The 12,213-nt window shown below is 38.3% G+C and overlaps 1 protein-coding gene across 1 annotated transcript in view; it reads right to left on the bottom strand.

Annotated features, from left to right (window-relative positions):
- The window catches only part of CDS1 (CDP-diacylglycerol synthase 1), an 81,215-nt gene that overhangs the window by 54,251 nt on the left and 14,751 nt on the right, over window positions 1–12,213 (bottom strand). The window contains exon 2 of the mRNA XM_027544937.1: window positions 9,183–9,310. Coding sequence (XP_027400738.1) covers window positions 9,183–9,310 — 128 coding nt within the window. The remainder of the gene's footprint in view (window positions 1–9,182; window positions 9,311–12,213) is intronic.

Genomic DNA, 12,213 nt, shown 5'->3' with positions numbered 1-12,213 from the left:
TAGAGCACAATATTTCCTCCTGCCCTAGCCTCCAGCTCCCCTGAGTACCTGGTGTTGTCAGGGCCCCCATGACCCAAGCAGCTCTGCCACCCCCTACCTGGCCCTCACTGGGGCAGACCCAAGTCCTCCAGGGCAGCCTTAGGAGCAAACCCGTGTGAACAAGCCACATGCAGAGGTGGATATAAAACCACAACTGAAACCCAGGGGCAGGGTGACTAAGGAAGAGGACCCAAAACCTTCCCACCAGCTGTACAAGCTGCAGATTAAATCCACACGATCAACTAAGCTGACTCTGTGGCTATGGAATACATGAAAGGACAATGAGAATTCTGACAAAAGACCACGCACTAGTTCTGACAACTGTGGACATCAGAGGCAAGAACACACAGGTGTAGAACCGGATTAGAGTATGAGCTGCCCCGGAAGCAGGTCCAGAGACCAGCAGTATTGGAGGGCATCCTAGGGAGGTGAGGTGAACTGGGACTCCCATCGAGGGAACGGACACTGATGGCAGAGACTCAAGAAAAACATTTGAACATTTATTCTTTTTATATTTTGACTTGTCCTGTAGTTGCTTCTGGATTTTTTTCTTTTCCTTTTTTACCCTCTGTTGTTGCAGTTGTCAATTTAAGTAGTATTATTCAATCTTTTTAAGCTTTTGAGAATTTTTTAAAGCACATTTTTTATTTTTGTTACATACTTCAGCCTCTGTGTTGGCCTTTTATGGTTCTGTGGAGTTTTCCTTATTTTTTTTCTTTCTTTCTCTTTTTTAATTTTAATTTTTTTTAATTTATTATTTTTTCTACATTTATTCCTTTGTTTTTTTCCTACTATTCTTTTCCTGTTTCAGTTAGTCTTTAATACATATAAATCTTTATCTTTATCTATTTTAAACTTTGCATTTCTATTAGTTCTTTCTTCTCTTTCTTTTCTTTTTCTCACCATATTTGTTAGCTTTGTTTTCATTGCTTTAAAAATTCCCCAGTTAGCATCTTGCTTTAGTTTTATTTTCCAGTTCGTGCTTTAGTTACTTATGTTAACTGGTGGATATCACTTTTGATTTCCTTTGTTCACCGGGTCAATCTACTGTACTTTTTTTTTTTTTTGGACTGTTTTGGTTTTGCTTATGGGTGTATATGAATGTGTGTAAATTCCATTATTTTAGTTATTATTTGCCTGATTTTATAATTGCCATTTGTCTGGGGTGTGCCTTCTGTTTCTCATTTTTGTGTATTTGTTTTAATCCCATCTAATGCAATAACAAACCACCTATGGTATCTCCATTTCCAGCCAGAGATCAGGCCCTGAGCCTATAGAGCCAGAGTGCTAACTCCAAGACCCTAGACTACCAGAGATTCCTAACCCTAGAGAGTACCAAATAGCCAGAACTACCCAGCAAGGATTCATTCAAAATTGATGGAGAAATCAAAAGCTTTACAGAAAAGCAAAAGTTAAGAGAATTTAGTACCAACAAATCAGCTTTACAATAGATGTTAAAGGGACTTAGGAAATACAAGAGAAGAAAAAGATCTAAAAAAAAATAAACCCCAATCAAGAAAATGGCAATAGGAACATATATATCAATAATTACTTTAAATGTAAATGAATTAAATGTTACAACCAAAAGACACAGACTGGCTGAATGGATACAAAAACCCATATACATGCTGTCTACAAGAAACCTACTTCAGACCTAAAGACACATATAGACTGAAAGTGAGATGCTGGAAAAAGATATTCCATGCAAATGGAAATCAAAAGAAAGCTGGAGTAGCAATCCTCTTATCAGACAGAATCAACCTTAAAATAAAGACTATTATAAGAGACATGGAGGGACACTACATAATGATCAAGGGATCGATCCAAGAGGAAGACAACCAACAGTAACACAATAGTACTAGGAGATTTTAACACCCCACTTATACCAATGCACAGATCATCAAAACAGAAAGTTAATAAGAAAGTACAAGCTTTAAAATGACACATTAGATCAGGTGAATCTCACTGATATCTTCAGGGCATTCCATCCAAATGCAGAATACACTTTCTTCTCAAGTGCATATGGAACATTCTCCAGGACAGACCATATCTTGGGTCACAAATCAAACCTCAATAAATGTAAGAAAACTGAAATAATACCAAGTCTCTTTTCTGACCACAATGCTATGAGACTAGATATCAATTATAAGGGAAAAAAACTGTAAAAATACAAACACATGGAAAATGAACAATACGTTTCTAAATAATGAACAGGTTACTGAAGAAATCAAAAGGGAAATAAAAAAATTCCTAGAAACAAATGACAATGAAAACACACGAACTCAAAACCCATAGTTTGCAGCAAAAGCAGCTGTAAGAGGGAAGTCTAAAGTAACACAATCCTACCTCAAGAAACAACAAAAACATCAAATAGATAACCTAACTTTACACCTAAAACAACTGGAAAAAGAACAACAACAACAAAATCCCAAAGTTAGCAGAAGGAAAGAAATTATCATAAAGATCAGAGCAGAAATAAATGAAAGAAACAATGGTAAAGATTAATAAAACTAAAAGCTGGTTCTTTGAGAAGGTAAACAAAATAGACAAATTTTTAGCCAGACTCATCAAAAAAAAAAAAAAAGAAGAATCAAACCTACAAAATTAGAAGTGAAAAAGCAGAGGTTACAACAGACAATGCAGAAATACAAAGGACTATAAGAGACTACCATGAGCAACTAAATGGCAATTACATGGAAACCTGAAAGCAGTGGACAGATTCTTAGAAAATTTCAATTTTCCAAGACTAAACCAGGAAGAAACAGAAATTATGAACAACCCAGTTATAAGCACTGAAATCGAAACTGTGATTAAAAAATCTCCCAAAAAACAAAAGCCCAGGGGCTTCACAGGAGAATTCTGCCAAACATTTAGAGAAGAGCTAATGATTATCCTTCCAAAACTCTTTCCAAAAATTTCAGAGAAAGGAACACTTCCAAACACATTCTACGAGTTCCCATCACCCTGATACCCAAACCAGACAATGATAACACACACAAAAAAGAAAATTACAGGCCAGTATCACTGATGACTGGCATCACTGACTCGATAGACATGAGTTTGAGCAAGCTCTGATGGACAGGGAAGCCTGGCGTGCTGCAGTCCGAGGGGTCACAAAGAGTTGGACACAACTGAGTGACTGAACTAAACTGACTGATCACTGATGAATATAGATGCAAAAATCCTCAACAAAATTCTAGCAAACAGAATTCAACACATTAAAAGCTTATACACCATGATCAAGTTGGGTTATTCCAGGGATTCAAGAGCTCTTTAATATATGCAAATCAATCAATGTGATGCATCATATTAACAAACTGAAAGATAAAGACCATATGATAATCTCCATAAATGCAGAAAAAGCCTTTGACAAAATTCAGCAACCATTTATGATTTAAAAAAAAACTCTTCAAAAAATGGGCATAGTAGGAACCTACTTCAACATAGTAAAGGTCATATATGATAAGCCCATACCAAACATTATTTTCAGTGGTGAAAAACTGAAAGCATTCCCTGCATTCCCTCTAAGATCAGGAATAAGAAAAGGGTTCCCACTCTCAGCACTATTATTCAACATAGTTTTGGAAGTCCTGCTGCTGCTGCCTCGTCAGTCATGTCCGACTCTGTGTGACCCCATAGACAGCAACCAGGCTCCCCCATCCCTGGGATTCTCCAGGCAAGAATACTGGAGTGGGTTGCCATTTCCTTCTCCAATGCATGAAAGAGAAAAGTGAAAGTGAAGTTGCTCAGTCATGTCTAACTCCTCGTGACCCCATGAACTGTAGCCCACCAGTCTCCCCCATCCATGGGATTTTCCAGTCAAGAGTACTGGAGTGGGTTGCCATTGCTTCTCCTTGGAAGTCCTAGGCACAGCAATCAGAGAAGAAAAAGGAATAAAGGAACTCAGATCAGAAAAAAAGTAAAATTCTCACCGTTTGCAGATGACATGATAATAAACATAGAAAATCCTAAAGATACTATCAGAAAATTACTAGAGCTAATCAGTGAATTTAGCAAAGTCTCAGGAAACTAGGCCATGCTGTGTGGGGCCACCCAAGATGGAGGGGTCATGGTGGAGAGGTCTGACAGAATGCTGGAGAAGGGAATGGCAAACCACTTCAGTATTCTTGCCTTAAGAATTACATGAACAGTATGAAAAGGCAAAAAGATAGGACACTGAAAGATGAACTCCCCAGGTTGGTTGGTGCCCAATATGAAACTGGAGATTAGTGGAGATACAACTTAAGGAAGAATGAAGGGATGGAGCCAAGCAAAAAAAACACCCAACCTAGACAGCATGTTAAAAAGCAGAGACATACTTTGCTGACAAAGGTCTGTCTAGTCAAAGCTATGGTTTTTCCAGTGGTCATGTATGGATGTGAGAGTTGGACTGTGAAGAAGGCTGAGCACCGAAGAATTGATGCTTTTGAACTGTGGTGTTGGAGAAGGCTCTTGAGAGTCCCTTGGACTGCAAGGAGATCCAACCAGTCCATCCTAAAGGAGATCAGTCCTGGGTGTTCATTGGAAGGTCTGATGTTGAAGCTGAAACTCCAATACTTTGGCCACCTGATGCAAAGAGCTGACTCATTTGAAAAGAGTCTGATGCTGGGAAAGATTGAGGGCAGGAGGAGAAGGGGATGACAGAGGATGAGATGGTTAGATGGCATCATCGACTCAATGGACATGAGTTTGGGTGGGCTCTGGGAGTTGGTGTTGGACAGGGAGGCCTGACGTGCTACAGCTCATGGGGTCGCAAAGAGTCAGACATGACTGAGTGACTGAACTGAACTGAACAGGATACAAAATCAATACACAGAAAGCACTTGCATTCCTATATAATAACAATGAAAAATCAGAAAGAAAAATTAAGGACTCAATCCCATTCACTTTTGCAACAAAAAGAATAAAATATCTAGGAACAAACCTACCTAAGGAGACAAAAGAACTGTATGTATAAAATTATAAGACACTGATGAAAGAAATCAAAGATGACATAAACAGATGGAGAAACATTCCATGTTCCTGGTTAGGAGGAAGCAATATTGTGAAAGTGACTATTCTACCAAATGCAAACTACAGATTCAGTGTGATCCCTATCAAATTACCAATTGCATTTTTCACAGAAATAGAAAAAAATTTTCACAATTCATATGGAAACACAAAAGACCCCAAATAGCCAAAACAGTCTTGAGAAACAAGGATGGATCTGGAGGAATTAACCTTCCTGACTTCAGACTATACTACAAAGCCACAGTCATCAAGACAGTATGGTACTGGCACAACAACAGAAATATAGACCAATGGAACAAGATAGAGAGCCCAGAGATAAACCCATGCACCTATGGGCACCTGATTTTTACAAAGGAAGCAAGAATATACAATGGGGCAAAGACAGCCTCTTCAATAAATGGTGCTGGGAAAACTGGACAGTTATATGTAAAAGAATGAAACTGGAACACCTTCTAATGCCACACACAAAGATAAACAAAATGGATTAAAGACCTAAATGGAAGACCAGAAACTATAAAACTCTCAGAGGAAAACACAGGCAGAACACTCGATGGCATAAATCAAAGCAAGATCCTCTGTGACCCACCTCCTAGAGTAATGGAAATAAAAATAAAAGTAAACAAGTGAGGCCTAATTAAACTTAAAAGCTTCTGCACAGCAAAGGAAACTATAAACACGGTGAAAAGACAACCCTCAGAATGGGAGAAAATGATAGCAAATGAAACAACCGACCAAGGATTAATCCCCAAAATATACAAGCAGCTCATATAACTCAATACCAAAAAACAAACAACCCAATCAAAAGGTGGGAAAAGGACCTAAACAGACATTTCTCTAAAGAGGACATACAGATGCCTAACATGAAAAGAAGCTCAACATCTAGATATAGCGAAATGCAAATCAAAACTATAGTGAGATACCAACCAACTCACACCAGTCAGAATGGCCATCATAAAAAAGTTTACAAATAATAAATGCTGGAAAGGGTATGGAGAAAAGGGAACCTTCTGTTGGTGGGAATATAAACTGATACAGTCACTATGGAAGATGGTATGGAAATGAATCGCCAGTCCAGTTTCGATGCAGGAAACAGGAAGCTTGGGGCTGGTGCACTGGGATGACCCAGAGGGATGGTATGGGGAGGGAGGTGGGAGGGGGGTTCAGGATGAGGAACACGTGTACATCCGTGGCGGATGCATGTTGATGTATGGCAAAACCAATACAATATTGTAAAGTAAAATAATAATAATATTAAAAAACAAATAAATAAAAAAATTTTTAAAAATCACCGTATGACCCAGCAATCCCACTGCTAGTTATATATCCTGAAGAAACCAAAACTGAAAAAGACACATGTACCCCAATATTCATTGCAGCAGTATTTACAATAGCCAGAACATGGAAGCAACCTAGATGTCCTTCGACAGATAAACGGATGAATCTGTGGTGCATATACACAATGAAATATTACTCAGCCATAAAAAGGAACACCTCTGAGTCAGTTCTAATGAGGCAGATGAACCGAGAGCCTATTATACAGAGTGAAGTCAGTCAGAAAGAGAAAGATAAATATTGTATACTAACAGAGATATATGGAATCTAGAAAGATGGTACCTATGAATTTATTTGCAGGACAGCAATGGAGAAATAGACATAGAGAACAGACTAATGGACATGGGGTCGGGGGGGAGAAGGAGAGGGTACGTATGGAGAGCGTAACATGGAAACTTACATTACCATAAATAGATAGCCAATGGGAATTTGCTGTATGGCTCAGGGAACTCAAACAGGGGCTCTGTAACAACCTAGAGGGGTCGGATGGGGGAGAGGTTCAGGAGGGAGGCAACATGTGTATGCCTATGGCTGATTCGTGTTGGTATTTGTCGGAAAACAACAAAATTTCTATAAGGCAATTATCCTTCAATTAAAAATAAATAAATAAAATTTTAAAAATTTATCTGAAGAAAATAATTATGGATGCTAAATAAAAGTTAGCTACCAAATATACATTTAAAGCAGAGTTGGTTTTAATTGTGAAAACTTAGAAATTGGCTAACTGTCTAGCAACATCTGTTTAGTTAAGTAAATTGAACCATAGCTGTACAAGGAATATATCATGCAGCCATCCAAGTATTTACGTATATTTAAGGATGTTGTTCCTAATACCAGGGAATGAAAATGAAAATAGCAAGGCAGAAAGGAGTACAATGCTGCTTTTCCATTACACACACAGGCACACACAGGCACACACTGCAAAAAAAAGTTTCAAAGATAAACAGTATTTTCATCAGTAATGTCTCAGTTGGAGGGTTACAGGGTTTTTTCCTGCAATCCAGGTTTATTTCTTATGCAATTAGTAGTTTACTCCTTTGCATCTACAACTTCTAAATCTTTGCAAGGCAGACTATTTGGGATATTAAATAAAGAGAGGCTAAAATGTGTAAAACATAGATTTTAAAACATTCATTTAATTTTTACAGAGAAGTTTCTTGAGAAGATTCAAAGTAGTTATTTATTATCTGCTGTTCATTTTTTTTTAAGTGAAATCTTTCATAAATAGAGTGCAATGCTCTGCTTCAGAATGTGGCTCTATCACTTAGCCAGGTCATTTGCTACATGACCCTGGATATGACACATATCTGTGCTTCAGTTTCTCCATTTATACAACAGGTATAATATAACCATACCTGTGTTATAGGGTTGATGTGATAATAAATTAGTCAACACAAGTAAAGTGCTTGAGAAGTACCCAGCACATATACATGGTCAATAAATACCAGCTACTATTACCTGCTATTGTTGCTTTATGCCAGGAAAAAAAAATAGTAAGGAAAATCTTGTTATGCATGACACACAGGAATCCAGCATTATTCTTATATAACATCAACACAGAAAAAAGTCCAGATCCAAAATAGACCAGGTGAGATTTTAAAGCAAAGGTACGTCTGTGAACTAGGTCATGAAAACAACTGGGAACAAGAAATATTAAAATAATAATCATACTTTTAATAAGGGAGAGCAACATTTTTTTATGTTGGCTAAAAAACATGAAAACTTTGTCTTGAACCGGTTTATTCTAATATGGCTATCCTCTAGGAAATTAAAAATCAGAAAAGCTCATATTTTATTTACTAGATATGACCACTGCTGCTGCTAAGTCACTTCAGTCGTGTCCAACTCTGTGCGACCCCAGAGACAGCAGCCCACCAGGCTCCTCCGTCCCTGGGATTCTCCAGGCAAGAACACTGGAGTGGGTTGCCATTTAATCAGTGTTTTTCAAACTTCAAGTTATGACCCATGGGTAGTAAAAATCAATTTAGTAATTCAGCATTTTTTGGTCCAAGAACCTAGAACAGTTATCAAAAATAAGAGAAATCAGAGTGCATCACACACAGTTATGGCAAGAATTGCTTCATAACATTTTTCCAGCAGTTAAAATACAATTTGTGTCTCTCTTGGGGCATGGTGGAAAACAGACCTCTTATTCTGTGTCACAGTATTAAGAAATTGAAGAAAGAGTGTTCTGTACCAATATTTAAGATTTTATATGTTCATCTGCGTAACAGATTACACTTATTTTGCCCTTATAAATTTTATAATTCATATTACAATGGAGGGCAATATAAAATTAGGTTATTAGACATTTAAAGGTATAACAGAAATACAAAATGGTAAAGTGTTGTGAAGTCTGGACAACGATTTTAAATTCCATTAGAAGGAAAAACATTACCTATTTCTGGCATTTGAAAACACAGGACAGAGGATACAGAATTTTCTTTATTTGATGTCCCAGAATCAGAAAAGGCAACTTGATGTGATAAATGGGTCACTGGCTTCAGAAACCCGGCAGACAGGGGCAGAAATGCCAGGTCCACAACTTATTAGCTTTATAACATTCACCAGCTAACCTCTCAGACTTGGTTTTCTGAAACTTAAGACTTTAAAGATTAATGAAAGGATGTATATCAAGCCTCCAACACTGTGCTCATGTATGGTTAAAAATGTAAAAGTCTTCTCTCATAACTCTAAAACTCACAAAAAGTGAAATTTCTTAGACCAGTGTAAGAAATGGTCCAGGATAACCTCACAGCTTATCTTGTTCACCCCTCAGATTGACCTTCAACCAATCGTACCTTGAAGACAAACCAGACAGAGCTTTCTTGAGGATCTCGGGGGTTCTATCTAGGGATGGTGGAATTTCTGGAATATCAGAATCTGTTCTGGAATCCAAGTCTCCATATCTGTCATCAATATCTGTTTCCTAAAATTAAAGAAAAAAGAAAATCACTTTGCAAAATAAAAGGGAAAAAAGTGCATGCTTGCCAATACATCTATTTATTGCTCAGAGTACCAACTCTCATTTCCATAACTTAAAAAAAAAAAAAACTATTAACTTATTTTGAATATGCAAGCACTGTTGGACATCCTAGTTAGTAAAGTTCCTGCTAAAGTCTATCAACATAAAGGATTAATTTCAACAAAAAACACAAAAAGAAATTTCTGTATTATCTAAATCAGAAATGTACCACAGAATCAAATATTCATTGTTTCTCTGCTTAACAGAAAATAGAGTGTTTGTATTAATGTAGATTCTGATCAATGGTACATGAGTGAGTGAGTGAAGTCCCTCAGTCGTGTCCGACTCTCTGCAAGCCCATGGACTGTAGCCTACCAGGCTCTTCTGTCCATGTACAATGGTACATAGTCTCTTTTTTATTTGATTACAATCAAAGCATCTCCAACAGGAGTAATATCTCACACTGGCATGGCATTTTACATAGATACATAGATAGTGAAGCTGAATCTGACCTCTGTACCCCAACACTGAATTAAATCTCTGAGACTTCTGGGTGAAGTTAAAAAAGAATAGCTTTATTTCTTTGCCGGGCAAAGGCAGCCACAGCAGGCTAATGCCCTCAAAATTGTGTGTCCCAACTTGGAGAGAGTAGTGAGAAGTTTTATAGTTATGGGGTGTGATCAACTTGTGGACACTCTTGCGACTGGCTGGTGGTAAGCAGGGTCAGCCTCATCAGCCTTCAGGTTCCAATCGGTCTGGGGTCTGTGTGCTTGCGGGCACCGACCCTCATTAATCATTAACTTCTCCCACCTGGTTGGGGTTTCAGTATCTGCACAACAGCTCAAAGATACTGCCATGGGTATCCCTTACTGGGAATCAGGACCTTGCCCAAAGGCCACACTATTGTTTCTTTTGACTGTTTCTCCCTTGTCTTGCATCCCCTCCCTTTCCTAATTAACAACTGCTTGAATCTGGCTGTTGGAACTCAGTGAAGATCAGGGAGGCTGAATGAAGGCTATTTCCTGTAATCAGATGAATGGGGCACGCACAAAGGCTCTGTGCCCAGGAGTCCTAGAGGGCCCTGCTAGGTATCAATAGATAGACAGATATAAATATGTAGATATACAGACACACACACACACACACACACACATATATATAAATAAAGATATATTCATATAAAAAGAGATCAAATCAGTCAATCTTGGGATTCCTTTAGAGGAAATCAACCCTGAATATTCATTGGAAGGACTGATGCTAAAGCTGAAGCTTCAATACTGAAAAGACCCTGATGCTGGGAAAGATTGAAGGTGGGAGGAGAAGGGGATGACAGAGGATGAGATGGTTGGATGGCATCACCAACTCAATGAACATGAGTTGGCACAAACTCCAGGAGATGATGAAGGACAGGGAAGCCTGGCATGCTGCAGTCCATGTGGTTGCAAAGAGTGGGATGCAACTTAGCAACTGAACGACAATATACATATAATTATTCTAAACACTCAAGCTTCCATCATTTTATTAGATCCTCAAGAGAGAATCCTGGCCACGATGGTGGAGTACAAAATCCTGGAGCCCACCTCCTCTCATGGGCATACCAAGTTTACAACTATTATCAGAACAGCTACTGATGAGAAAGCATGATAGAATCTACCAGAAAAGATCTTCTACAACTAAAGATAAAAGGAAAAAATCCACAAGGAGGTGGAAAGGAGGGGCAGTGGGGTGGTACAGTCAAGATCCATACTATAGAAAAAGCAGTTTTAAGAGGAAAGGTTATAGTGAAGCAAGCCTACCTCAGTCTCCTAAAACAAGGAAATAAAAGCAAAAATAAACAAATGAGATCTAAGGAGACTTAAAAGCTTTTGCACAGCAATGAAAACCATCAACAAAACAAAAAGACAACCTACTGAATGAGAGAAAATATTTGCAAATGTTATGACTAATAAGGAATTAATATCCAAAATATATAAACAGCTCATACAACTCGATATCAAAAAAACCCAACAACTCAACCCAAAAATGGGTAGAAGACCTATATACACATTTTTCCAAAGAAGACATAAAAATGGCCAATAGGCACATGAAAAGGTGCTCAAGATTACTAATTACCGTAGAAATGAAAATCAAAACCACAATAATATATCATGTCACATCTGTCAGAATGACTATCACCAAAAAGACCACAAATAACAAATGTTGGCAATGATATGGAGAAAAGGGAACACTGTACACTGTTGGTGGGAATGCAAATTTGTATAAGCACTGTGAACCAGTATGGAGGTTCCTGAAAGAACTAAAAATAGAACTCCATCAACAGATGAATGGACAAAGAAGACGTGGTATCGGGGCTTTCCTGTTGGCTCAGTGGTGAAAAGTCCACCTGCCCATGCAGAAGACATGGGTTTGATCCCTGATATGGGAGGATCCCACATGCCGTGGACCAGCTAAGCCTGTGCACCACAGCCATTGAACCTGGGCTCTAGAACCCAGGAACTGCAACTACTGAAGTTTGTGTGCCTAGAGCCCATGCTCTGCAACAAGAAAAGTCACCATAGTGAGGAGTCTGTACACCACAACTAGAGAAAAGCCCATGCAGCAACAAAGACCCACACAGCCTAAAATAAATAAATAAAATTATAAAAAAGATGTGGTGCATACACACACACACACACTGGAATGCTACTCAGACATAAAGAAGAATAAATTTTGCCATCTGCAACAACATGGATGACCTGGAGGGTATTATGCCTAGTGAAATCAGTTCAGTTCAGTTCAGTTCAGTCACTCAGTCACGTTCAACTCTTTGCGACCCCATGAACCACAGCACACCAGGCCTCCCTGTCCATCGCCAAATCCCGGAGTTT

This window comes from Bos indicus x Bos taurus, chromosome 6 (genome assembly GCF_003369695.1).
Source record: "Bos indicus x Bos taurus breed Angus x Brahman F1 hybrid chromosome 6, Bos_hybrid_MaternalHap_v2.0, whole genome shotgun sequence".
Classification (NCBI taxonomy): Eukaryota; Metazoa; Chordata; class Mammalia; order Artiodactyla; family Bovidae; genus Bos; species Bos indicus x Bos taurus.
Note: the sequence above shows the minus strand (reverse complement) of the source record. Positions and strands in the feature narration are given on the sequence as shown.